This window comes from Indicator indicator, chromosome 5 (genome assembly GCF_027791375.1).
Source record: "Indicator indicator isolate 239-I01 chromosome 5, UM_Iind_1.1, whole genome shotgun sequence".
Taxonomy (NCBI): domain Eukaryota; kingdom Metazoa; phylum Chordata; class Aves; order Piciformes; family Indicatoridae; genus Indicator; species Indicator indicator.
The window spans coordinates 35,041,349-35,054,655 of NC_072014.1; the positions used below are offsets into that span (position 1 = coordinate 35,041,349).

General features: G+C 36.6%; 1 protein-coding gene across 1 annotated transcript in view; it reads right to left on the bottom strand.

Annotated features, from left to right (window-relative positions):
- Window positions 1-13,307, bottom strand: part of NCKAP5 (NCK associated protein 5) — a 362,638-nt gene that overhangs the window by 109,847 nt on the left and 239,484 nt on the right. Inside the window, exon 6 of the mRNA XM_054381294.1 lies at window positions 12,294-12,443. Coding sequence (XP_054237269.1) covers window positions 12,294-12,443 — 150 coding nt within the window. The remainder of the gene's footprint in view (window positions 1-12,293; window positions 12,444-13,307) is intronic.

A 13,307-nucleotide genomic window follows, 5' to 3' on the forward strand; every position in this document is an offset into this window, starting at 1 on the left:
TAATAAACAGTTTCCAATTATTTACTTAACATTGCTCTTCAGGATATAAAACTTATCTCAGATTTTGTGCTTTGTACTTGTATGTCTGGGTAAATTACATCCCTAGGAGGTCACAAAAGTCTTAGACTAGACACTTGGGATAATGTAGCAAACTGTAGAATTTCTTAAAAAAAAGTTTTGGATGCATTAAGCCAAAGTTGATGAGATTCAGCAGTGCTTCAGTAAGAAGCTCAGGCATGAAAAAGGCAGCAGCAGCAGCAGCAGCCCAACAGCCCGGCGCTGAGCTACGTAATGAGCCAAATTCACATTACACATAAGTAAGCACAACTCAACTGCAGCCACCAGAACTTAACTCCTCTAACCCATAGCCAAATTTGATAGCAAAATACACTAAACTAGTATCAAACACAAGGAAATGTTGCTGGTATCTTATTCTAAGCTGCTGTTCAAAAGCAGTATCAGTGATTAATCGATTGGCCTAAACGGAAAACGTAGTAGAAAGAAGAAAAATAAATCAATATATAAAATACTATGTAATGTAAGATGTACCTAGAATCAATGACATTACTGCTCTGTCAGAATGGTTTGCAACTGGGACATATTCCTGCCTGGCAGAGGTCACTAACAGGGCAAATCAGTTGCATAAAAGCAGTAAATGTTCCCATCTCTTATTCCTATTGAATCACACTCTGAAAAATACAGGTTTTGCCTAATACTAGCCAGTTCCTGTTTAAAATTGCTGACAAATATCAGGGTTTACCCACCTAATTAGGTAAAAATTTGAATAGTTGCCCTGAGGTCACTGTGAAGGACAAAATATTAGTTAAAAAGAGTAGAAGTAAGATCACCACTGGAATGGGGAAAAATATACTTTGCCACACCAAGCAGAGCCAAGAGGAAAACACAAGCTGTTTCCTTGGCAGTGAAGTTATGTCAACACTACACCAAGCAGCTCTGCAAAGATATGCTAACGGTGGCTGAGGCTGCTAAAGCAATGTTCTGCTGGGGTTAATAGTCTGGTTTTCACAAGAGTTAATTAGTTCAGACTAAAACTATGTCATCCAGCTACACTGCTTCTGCTACCTGAACTATCTTGCATGGCAGGGTAGTATGTAAAAGATTATATTTTTAATAAAACTTGTAACATGGCCTCCTTCTCTCTTTCACTTACCCTACCTTAATTTAATCAAATTGTAGCTATGTATGGAACAGCTATCTGCGTGGCACTGGGGAGACACTACATCTCATAAAATTGCTCTGGTAAAGATACAGATCAGATTTTGGGTTACAGAAAGAACATTCATTGATTATGGGAAAGAATATTACAACTGTCATAGCAGTTGAAACTTAATGACATCAAATGAAATATAGGACTCAGAAATTATCAAGGAAGCAACAAGCTTTTCTCTAGCACGTCTAATGTGTAAATAAGCAAACTCCATGAGACTTAAAAGGAGAAAACAAAGGAGCTACTGGGAGGCAAGTAAGGAGAAATTTTAGCTGTTTCAGCCATATGACCTCTTCACTGAAAAGCCTATCTTTTAATTTTCAGCTTACCATAAACTCTTAACAGAAATGCTAAACAAATCCTTCATTGAAAGAGAAGTAACATCAGAAAAGATTTTAGCTTCTTCTGTCCAAATAACAGTTACATAATGCACAACCTTCAGACCCCTTACTTCAGCTGACTTGAAACTTGTGGCAATAACCTCACAGAGGTCTTTGTCTAGAAAAGTAATTAATTTGTAAATACTCTTTTTCTTACAGTTTACCAAAAAGCTGAATGACAAACCTAGGTCTTACTTGCTTCCTCTTTATAAAATAACTTTTTCCTAAAGAAGTGAAACTTTAAGATCCAGAGCGTTTAAGATCAGATTATTCTAGGGGAACAAACCATTTGACTGATTGAAGACAACAAGGAAGCCTGTAGGCTTATTAAACAGTTGTAACCACTAATTGCTTTTCTTCTCCTAAATAATTTCCAAGTCTTGGCCTTGTATGAGTCATAGTAAACAGAAAAGGAATAGGAAAACGCATGAATCAAAAAGATGAATGAGGACCATCACCATGTGTTGGAAGGCCAGCAGTTATCACAGGTTTTCCTGTGGGAAGGGAAGAAACTCTGCCCTCTAGATGGCATTATGCATCTGTATATCCCAGATGGACCTGGAGAGCCCTGCCAGGCAATCTAATCTCTTCTCCAGCTCCAAAGGAAGCCTGGGCACATACGTCAAAAAGATCTCATGGCAGTTCTTGGTCTCAATGAGAAGGTGACAGCTGCACATTGTTAAACAGAAAAATAGATGCTATCCTGGGGCAGAGACCTTGTTTCAGCTGTTTGATGTGGGAAGCAGAGGAAAAGTGCTGAGCTGAAACAGAATGGAGGCTCTTCGTGACCCCAAATGGGGCAAGGCAGCTTAGACGTAGCAGTGATGGGCAATATGTGAAAACCTATAATAACAAAAAAAATCAAGGGGAAAAAAAAGATTGTCCTTGTGAAAAAACAAAACCTCTCCCTATAACTGGTATTTAATAGTACTGCAGATCTAAAAAATGTATGTATACATGTACATGCATGGAGGTTTACATGCCCATGCATCTAAGGCTATGTTGTACCCATGTATAGCTGTTTTGATGACACACTGGAATCGAATAGTTAGTAAGTAATCAAGTACCTGCGGAACCACCATCGAAAATCAGAGTAACATGTAACGGACCAAAGTCAGACTATTCCACAACTGATTTATCTATTCTATTTACCTATTCTATTTATCTATTGTCTTCATATTTTTATACCTAATCTTAAAATCTGAGATTAAGTAGACTTAGAAATGTTTATTTTCTGCTGTGGGCTATTAAAGTGGCTGCATAATAAAGCCAGTGAATAATGAATTTCATTAAGTATGTTAATCATACAGATTTCAAATGTGTAGTTAAAACATATGGCCAACACAGGACCCTTTTATGCTAGAAATCAGCAGAGCTCCAGTAATTCTAGTAACATGAGTGCAACTCTATCTGCCCAGAACTCCAGCTATAATCACCAATTCTGCAAAACAAACAAAAAGGAAATCACTATCAAATTAGCTGTAAGTGCCTCACCATGCAGACCTCACTACTGTTTCTTCATTTTCCAAGGCCAGTAATGAGAAATGAAAAGAGAGAAATTATTTTATTATGTAAGAGTTGCAAGAGACTCATCTCTAACAACAGAGGTAAATTAATTGGGATTTCCCAGGCGTCCACAGAATACTGAGATTTTGTTAATGATGTTAGTTTGACATGCAGCTATTTATTTCATTTCTGAACTATATACAGCTGTCATCACTGTCAGCCAAATTGCATGCATTAGTATGTAAATTAAAAATACAAGGTCTGATTCTAAAGTCTCTAAGATCTCTTTTCTCTAAGAGATGTGCCACTGTGAGCAAGTCCTTGTGTAGAACCAGGCCCGGAGTGCATGCCTGACGGAAACTACTTTAAAAAACTACTGAGTCTCACTCTGAAATGATAGATGTGTTGGGATAAACACAGTCACCTGGATCTATAACATAGTGTTGGAAAATCTCATTTCATTCAGAGGGGAGAATGAATTTTCAGTCATACCACATGCCTGATTGCTAAAAAAGGTAAGCTACATTACCTACTGATTATGTGCAAGAAGGCACTATACACGGAGAGAAGGGCACTGAAAAACTATCATTATTTAAATTATAAAAGTCAGACTGAAATATCAGACTCCTTCACTGCAGCCTAGCAAGGACTCTTTGCAGAACACTCTTAACATTTATTTCAGTAGAAGAAATCTGACAGGTTTAATAAAACCAAGACGATTTTCCTTGACTTCTGTGGCTTTACCTTTCCTTCACTGACTACACCTATTTCTCAGACCTTCTGGCACCAAATCATTATTCTTGTAGCCCTGTTCAATACTTTGAACTATTTAAAGAGCGTTTGTTACATCAGCCAGGTAAGTACCACAGAGCTTTCTTTGTCGTACAAAACTGTAAAAGTGCCATTGTACTGGAATTTGGAATATCATATATCTTACCTGCTTTTACAATAAACACATGCAATTACATTTGGTTGGGCTGAAATGGACATTAAATTCTTATCTATATTCTCTGTATTTTTGCTCAATATACTATCTTGAGGATACTGTATTTTGCTTATTATTTTCACAACTACATGCACCATAATTTAGGGGGGAAATCAACAAAACAAGTAAACGAAATGACCTTCTAAACAGTAAATCCTGACTAAAATATTAATGGGAATTAAAAACTTTATGTAAGAAATGATTCTTCCACCTTGGACATGTATTCACTGCCTTGCGAAAGGATATTTTATGTCATTCTACCTTGAGAAGGCAGGAAATCAGGAACAACATAAATTACTCACACTGCCTTTCCAATGTGCCTTGTACCCCACTTGGACAGACTGATGTGTGTGATAAAAGCACTGAAATATCTGGTGCTAGAAAGCTAGTAACTTTTAGTAAAACCTACATTGATTGCATGAGCAGGCTAAAGGAGAAAAATTCTGATACACAGCAAAATTCCCTTCATACAGGTAGTTGATGGGGTATGATGTGATTTCAAACTTAAAACAAATGGTTTTAAAACTCAGAACGGGACCACTAGTGGGAACATGGTGCGTTAAGCACTTTGCTGAATGAGCAAATTGTGACAGATTACTGCTCCATGTGTATCTCATAGTAGAAAAAGTCTATCTGAAAGTTTTCACCTTTTCAATGTGTTCCCTAAAAAGTTAGAAGCTCCACATGTTGTGACCCATAACATTTAACTCCTGAGCCACTGCTGTGGTGCTTCATAGGAGATGCAATTCAGTACTTTTCTTTTTTCCTCCTAGACTTAGAAAGAAAATAGTATCATCTGATACTAAGACTAACATTCCCAGGAGGCACCACAGTTGTTTAGAAACTAAGTATTTTAAGCTTTTATTAAACTGAACAGTCAGAAACATGTAGATATGCATGGCATCCTCTTGCAACAGTCATGGAGGCAATGGCCTCATGTACAGACTCAATAAGGCACTCTCCGATTTCAAAAGATGGAAGTTTTTGATGGAACAGTAGATCAGCAGTCTCTCTCTAACGATAGCAGCAAATGGTTACAATAATGAAAAACAGAGCAAAACTGAACAGTTCTTCCTACATACAGTGGGCAGAGCTATTTTCAACACTCATTACCTACTAGATCATCTTGATCTTTGCACGCCAGAAAAGAAATTCCTGTAAATTTCTACTGGCTTAGGGAAAAAAGTGTAAAAGGACAGAGAAAAAAACATCCTTTTAGATCCTCATTATTTTACATGTCTGCAAGAAACACATTCTTTTCTGTTAAATACTCATCACATATTAACCAAATTTAACTCTGTCCAGAAGAGGTTTCTATTAGTCTTCACCTTCTATATGAACATATTATTTCTATTAACACCCCAACTGAAAACAAGTCACTCTTGGTGCTAACTAGGGAGAATACAGCTTCATGTGCCTGTGGGCAGCATGTAGGATGGATGGAAAAGCCACAGTGCAAGATCTGAAAAGCAGAAGAGCACGAGCAGGCAGAAGGAAGGGTACAAATATCTGGGAAGGAGGTGTATTTAAAGACTGCATCATGAGTGAGTGAGGACAAATGGCACAGAGGGAAGTATCCCAGCACACAACAGCAAGGAGAAACAGGTAGCAGCCCTGAGATTTGCTTCTCAAGGACTAGGCATAAATGAGCCACTGCAAACCTATAGTAGAAAAGTTCAAGCATCAACAGATTATAGAATGCATTCGGCTTGATAGTAGTTTGGTTTTAATTTAAAATTTACTCAAGTTATTGGAAAGCTAAAACAGTTTGCCAATACTATTACCAGCAGAGAGCTAGAATAAACTGGGCTGGTTTTGAAACCAGTGATGCAAGTCACTGCTGATTCATTATTGGCCACTGGCTAAGTTTGGAAATAAGACTTTCACTGCCTCATCGTCTGATCCCTGGCTATAAAAAGAGAGTTCTTAGGCACAGTTCTGAATACTAATTACAAAACTCTCATACAGAAAAGACCTAGAAGTAAAATAACACAATAATTAGGATTAAGTAGGTTGGCCTTTGGTGACTAATCAGCATAATGGATGGCCAAGGCACTGGGCTAAGAGGTGGCTTCTGGCTGAACCAGATTAAATGCACTGGCTGGAACAAGACTAGTGGCTCCAAAATATTTAGAACAATACTAAAAAATATTTTAAAGTTTCATAATTCTTCAATGCACCTAGGTAAAGTTATTCAAATTTCCTATAAACTGAAGTAAAGCAGTTGACTTTCAATAAACAAGAGGATTTTACTTACAGTTACTTTCCAGAACTCAGGTATAGTGTATGTTTATTTCCATGAAAAATAAGATAATTATTAATTTTCTTACCATTTTACATTAAAGTACATGGAAAATAAGAAAAAAGAGAAGGGAAAACAATGTAAGAGCAAAACGAGAAAAACAAAAACGAGCAGCAGGCCATTGAAAATTATCTTTTCAAGTCACTCAAAGGAAATTGTACTCATTTCTTTTTTATAGTTCATTGATATCATGTCTTTCTCCCTCTAAAGGGTAGCAAAAACATAATATGGGAAATACTTGACATACTTCCTTGTTTGTTTAATGGTGATGATACAAGGGAAATTACCCCTCTAATATATTTGAACATTTAGCTTATTATCCTGAGTGGGTTTTCTCCCAAAGCTCAATTTGTTAAAACAAAACACATCTTTCCATGATGAACTGCAAAGGGCAAGAGGGCAACATTCTATAATTAAAATTAGACTGGTTTTGTGGCTCTTCCTTAGCAGATATTGCTTCTGCTGCAGCTCAGTTTACTGAAACTTTCATTGAATATCAGTCACCCGCAAGCAATGAGATTTTCACACATGAATTAGGCTTTTCATTTGATAACTCAAGGTTACAATTTAATGCTGTCCTAGTGGCTTGCTCTTTGGTGAAAAATGCAAGGTTATGAGCAGTCTTCAATCATTATTTTTTGAGGCTAACAGAATTTGAACTTCTGGGACGGAACGGGTACAGTCAGCAAACCAGTGGAACCACTTTCTTGTTGGTAATGATTATTTCAATTAGAATGTAAATACTGCATTTTTAGCAAGGCATTAGTTATGCACCACCATAGGCTACGGTGGGTAAACCATCTCTTCTGAAGAGTGGACACTGCCTCCTCTTCCCCCCCCATAATCAAAATATTAATTCCCTGTAACAAGGTGATGGTACACTGCTCATCTAACAGAGGGGAGAGGAATGGGACTATCTGTGGTCAAATGCGGCATGTTCATACAGAACAGCTACTAGCAAAAATACAGGCACTAGGCACTACTCATTCTGTAAGAGGTGCACATCTTGTCATAAAACACCTTACGATGCAATGTACATGCCAACTCCTGCCATTCAGTTCAACTTACAAGCCTCTCAGGAAAGAGTACACTTGCACTCTGCTTATGTGAAAAACTTCTAGTAATTGCTGGGAGGAAGAGCTGGTGGCTCTTCAGAAATGCAGATAAGAAGTCAATCCTGTGCCTGCCTTCACAGGGGAAACAGCACAGAGAGAGGGTTGGAGTGAGGAGGGGCAATTCATACTAATTTTTCCTACAGAGTGGATCTAGGATTTATAGTTTAGATGGTTCCTTTTATGTGGTTATTAAGTATCTCTGAGCTGGATAGACACAGCTAGACTCAAGGCCTTAATTCTGCCTCTTGTGTAATATGTTTCCCTCTCTGTTCTCTGTGTAAAACATGTTACCCTATCAGATTAAACCAGATCATTAAGGCCCTCTCCTCTGAGTCGTTTCCATTTCCAGGTCTTTGAGGCCTAGTATAAGAATACATTCATATGGAAACTAGGCAGCCTCACAATGTATCTCACTGCATGCCACATTCTAGATCTTGACGTGTCTACAGATGTGGTACCACGACACAAATAGATGAAACAGACAGTACAGGATGCAAGAAATCTGCAGCTGATATGGGAACTGAGACTTCATCCAGTTTCTTTTTGATGAACCAAGAGGACATGCAGCATGTGAAAGGACGTAACCACCAAAATTTGTGAGTGTTACAGAATCCCTTTTTTTACTGGCAAAGCAGAGCATCATGCAAAATAATTTCCATGAACATGAAAGGGAAGTTTACTTGGGAGCAATCCAAGTCAGTTTACTTTCTTCATAATCAGCGAAAAGCAAATACTTTCCAAGAAAGTTGTACTACTGCAGTTGCAAAGAAGTAAGTAACATTTCATATATTAGACATAGTTAATTCATACTGAATTATCCTCATTGCATAAATGTCTGTGCCAATGACAGACTTTAATAAGCCTTCAAAGATGACACAGTATTTATCACTGATTAAATTTTTAAAATCAAAGTAACTATGGCTTTTACAGACGTGTTTGGATTAATGCTGACACTAACTCAGTCTATCAGTTTAATTCACTTGCAATTATGCAGGTGCTTGGGCAGGCTGTGTTTTAGTCATTCCAGGCTAAATTGGGATAGAGAGCCCATAGCTCCATATTGGCTAACAAAGCTCTAGGACATTCTAAAGGCCTTTACACACACTGCTTTTCAGATACAGGATATTCTCAAAGCTTTCCTCTGTGCACTGGGACTGTGTAAACTGTTCTTGATGGAAACAAGAAATAACATACAATCTTGCAACAAGAGTCTGTATAATACCTAAGATACCCAGAAGGACAAATTAACGTTTTGTGAAAAATTTCATACTTACATGCATGTGACTTTGGAAATACAACATTATTGTTATAACTGTGTATACCTACATATATCTGAATGGGGGTTGATGCATGTCCTGAATAAATTCTATTTTTTGTACATTTCCAGCTACTATTTAAAAACAAATTTGTGATTCTTTTGGTGATGCAAGTAGATTAAAAAACATGAAATTCCACCAAGGAGTTGGTATGTTATTCACTGTACTTATTAATATTTCATTTTTTGCAGCACTCCAAATACACAGAGAAGTTATCAGAAAATTTTTTTCTTTGGTAAGAGTTGGAAGACATTTGATCATAACTGCTGTAGTAAATTAAGTGGCATTTCAAGAGCAGCCAACTAAAAACGCTCGAGGCACAAAGGAGTTTTGATATCCAGGAAATCACAATTAATTTGAACTACATTAAATGGGATACAAGATGGTATGAACCATTTGTTATTTGTCATCTGGTTCATTTGATTAGAAATGTATGGTATTTATCAGTCAGCAGAGTGGAAATAGAATTTGTTGTAAATGATAAAGGATGTAAAAACATTATAGGTAAAAGAAGCAATGGGAAACTATGTATATATATATATTTCTTATCAAAGTATATGACAGTTTGCACTTGGGCTGACTACAAAGACACTTTATTATACTGACAAAATGTCTAGGTTAAAGAGAAGTTAATAAAGCCTAAAAGGTATTAAAAAAAAATTAATTGACAATACATTTGACAGAACCCAAATATAAGGGGGGGGGGGGAGAAAGTTAAATACAGCTCTACTGATAAGCCAATTAAGGAAAGTTTTCTGTGAAAATGAACCCTCACCTCTTTTTTCACACTTAGATTTGATAACTTCCTGGTCTATAACCAACAGTCCAAGATGACTACAGTTTCCATCACATTGCCAGAAATTCCACAAGGAAATGACCATTTACCTCATATCTACCATGCCAGTACTACAGGAATTCCAGAAACAATTTATTTCATCTATGGAAGAGGAACTCTTTTCCTATATAGATACTCAAAATAAGAAACTAAGCAATGTATTACATCATATACACACTGGCTAACCTAGCCATTTATCCTGGTGCTGCTGGAAAGCTTTTCTCTTTTGATATTTCCTTCACTTGAAACTTAGCTCAGACTTACCCAACATATTTTGGTTTAATGTGATCAGTCAAGGGATGGTATTAAACAGAAAAAGCCCTGAATCTAAACTTTATATAATAAAAAGCATTACAGCACTCAAGCTGTTCCCTAGGTGTACACTGTCACATACATTTTTATACACACATATACAACATACATATGAGTCCCTCATTTCAAGAGAAGCTCATCCTATCAACAGGACAATGAATATAGGTATGGAGGAGGATGGAGAGATTTTACAGTGCTCTAAGAGATTAGACTACATTTTGTCATGAGATGCACTTGAGTAACAAATTAACATGAAGAGATATTAAAAGATTTCTTCAAAGTGCTGATATAAAGGAAATTACATTAATAGGCATCAATGGATTAAGTCCCCCACTTTGACTATTGCTAGGTTCTGTTTAAAGGCAGTCTCATAGACTGTAACGCACAGATGGAGGAACAACTTTATTAAGTACTTGATTAGCTTTGCTGATTTCATTAACCATGCATGATACAGTAACATCTATCATGTAAAGCAAGATTAAAGATTCTGACACTCACAGCACAGGAACTAACAAACAGTAATATTTTGTCCTCTTCTTATAGACTGAAAAATTACTCTGCAAATATTACAGGATTAAAACTGTTAACTGTATATAACTTTAAAAAAGTATGTCTCTTAATTACTAAGCCACAGAGTCTCAGACATTACAATCTATATTGTTCAAGGGAAAGATCAAGTGAAAGAATATATGACATTAAACAACACACAATTAACAACACTTTGTTTTAATTACCTTGGATAACAATTAATGTTGACCCTGCAGGTCATCTTTCTACTTCAATAGCTCTTTAGACTATTTATGTGGATTAATTCTTGACATATTGGCATTCGCTAATGTGTCTTTGAACAAGCCACTGCACAATGCTGACATCAGTGAGGAGGACTAGTCACTGACCTTCGAGAACTATATTCTGTCTGTCCATAACGTTATGTTTTGTAGCTGGGCAATTTGCCACAACCAATAAAGGTTGTGACATTATTGAACAACTTCCTATCACCTGAAGACATAAAGAACTGCCACTGTCATGCAGACTGATAAAGAAGAAGGTGAAGCAAAAGCAAATCACACGTATTTGGAAATAAAAGACCGCAAGGAGCCTACTGTCATTCTCCATTGACTGAAAAAGCAAGACTACAGTAAACTGTACATTTGTCAAGGTTTTTTGTGCTGTAAAAATCTGGTATAATTATGTTTTTTTCTCAGGACAAAATAATAATTAATATTAAATGTGTTTATTTTACAAAGAGCCTAAGATTTTAAAGGAAAGAAAAACTGCAGAGACTGCAGAATCTAAATACATAATCTGTATTTAGATCCAAACATGATTATAACTGTTCATGTTTTACTTTTACACAAAGTCCTCAAGAACAAAAATCCAGAGTTTTCCACAACTCAGAATAAAAATTTTGATACAAAAGGCCTTCACACTGAACTAAAAATGTATAGGCCTAGCGATGATGTCTCTATTTACCAAGACCCTAGCTAGGCAAAATGCCACTACAAATGTTCTAAGATATTCATATATCCATACATAGAACACTACATAGATACTTGAACATTAGAGAGTGGAGGAAACACTCGATAAGCTATAAATATGCCTCTGTATTAGTTCAAAATTCTACTTAAATATACACAGTCTTATTTTTTTATACATATTGAAGCCCATGCTTCTATCAAAGAGCACAAAGTAAGTTCATACAGAGGTTACAATCTTACCTGTATCTTGTCCATGGTTGCCTAATGAAACTTTCAAACTTTTCCTTTACTTAAGAGTTACCACAAGATGCACTATTTTGCACATCTTAATTTTCCAGAAACGCAATCAAAATGTGGAGCGTGCAGTTCTCCATGTGGCTTACAAGAAAATAAGATTTTCCACAATCTAACATAAAAAGACCTGAGCTCTCCCAAGCATGCAGTCCAGCAGTTAAAAGCTGAGCAGTAAACTACCATGAAGCAACACTGGTTTTATGGCAATTGTTAAACCACCTATATTAGTCTTACAACATTAATAATTGAATCAAACTCAGGATTTTTTTCCTTATGAAATTATCTCACCTGAATTAAAATAAAGTATGAAATTGTTTTTTAAATATCTGACGCTTAAGATTAGAGAAGGATCTGCTCAGTGGTTCCAAGACAAAGTTTCTTGTTCATCCTTGGTAAATGAATCATTAAAAAAATACCCCATAACATGAGCACAGGTGAACTGTGAAAAATTAGATTTATACTACAGGCTGATTCAGTGGCAATAAATGAATGAGGCAGTGAGCAGGATGGTCTTTTATGTGTGAAACTGTTGCGCTTCTTACCTCCAGAGCTTTCAAACGCTCCAATAGCAATTTTGTCTTTTCTTTCTCTTCTTCAGTGCTGCTGCTTTCGCTTCTTGAATCTTCATCTGCTGGTGTGTGAATTCTTTCCATGCCTTCTTTACATTTTCTACTGTCTTCTGGCAGCTTTTCCTGAAACAATTTTTTAAAATGTCATTATTCACAGGAGGAAATGAAGCTAACTGTGCAAAAATCTTGAAATCTGCCTTGTCTATGACTGAAAAAAGAACAAGTTGCTAGTTACATGTGCTAAAATAAATGGAGTCATGAAGGGTCTATGAAAGATGCTGCTATGCCATTCTGCAGAAGTGTATTCAAAACTTAACTGCTGCATCTACTACAGATTTTTAAAAAGTGTAATTTGTCATCTTCTTGATAAGGTAACTTGCAATATCTTCTTTAAAAGTCACAAAGAAAATTGAGCATACCAGTTTTCACAGAATCACACAGAATCACAGAAGGGACCTCTGGAGATCACCAGTTCAAAACCACCCCCCCACCCCCCCAACAGCAGACTTGCCAAGATCAGGTTGTACAGGAACTTATTCAGGCAGGTTTTGAGAGTCTCCAGAGACAGAGACTCCCCAGACTCTTTGGGCAGCCTGTTCCAGTGCTCTGTCACCCTCAAAGTAAAGAGGTTTTTCCTTACTTTTAGGTGGAACTTCCCTTGTTTCCGTTTCTGCTTTCAATGGAAGCATTTTGCCATTGAGACATAAAACAATTTACCAAGAAGAACATAACATATGTTTATGCCTAATGTACTTAACCTCTCTTAATCTAGAGCTAATATTTAAATAACTAAATAATTGGCTGAGAACCAAGCTACCACCTGAATAATGATTTAAGTTCCACACTAATATATAACTGGAGAAAATCAAATTGACAGCAAAATTTTCTGAAGTGCCCCACTCTGACAAGTCAGTGGGACTGGGTTATTATTAGGTGCTGCTGCTGAGCGGACTATAGCTGCTGAGCTTTTTATGAGGTCTATAAAAA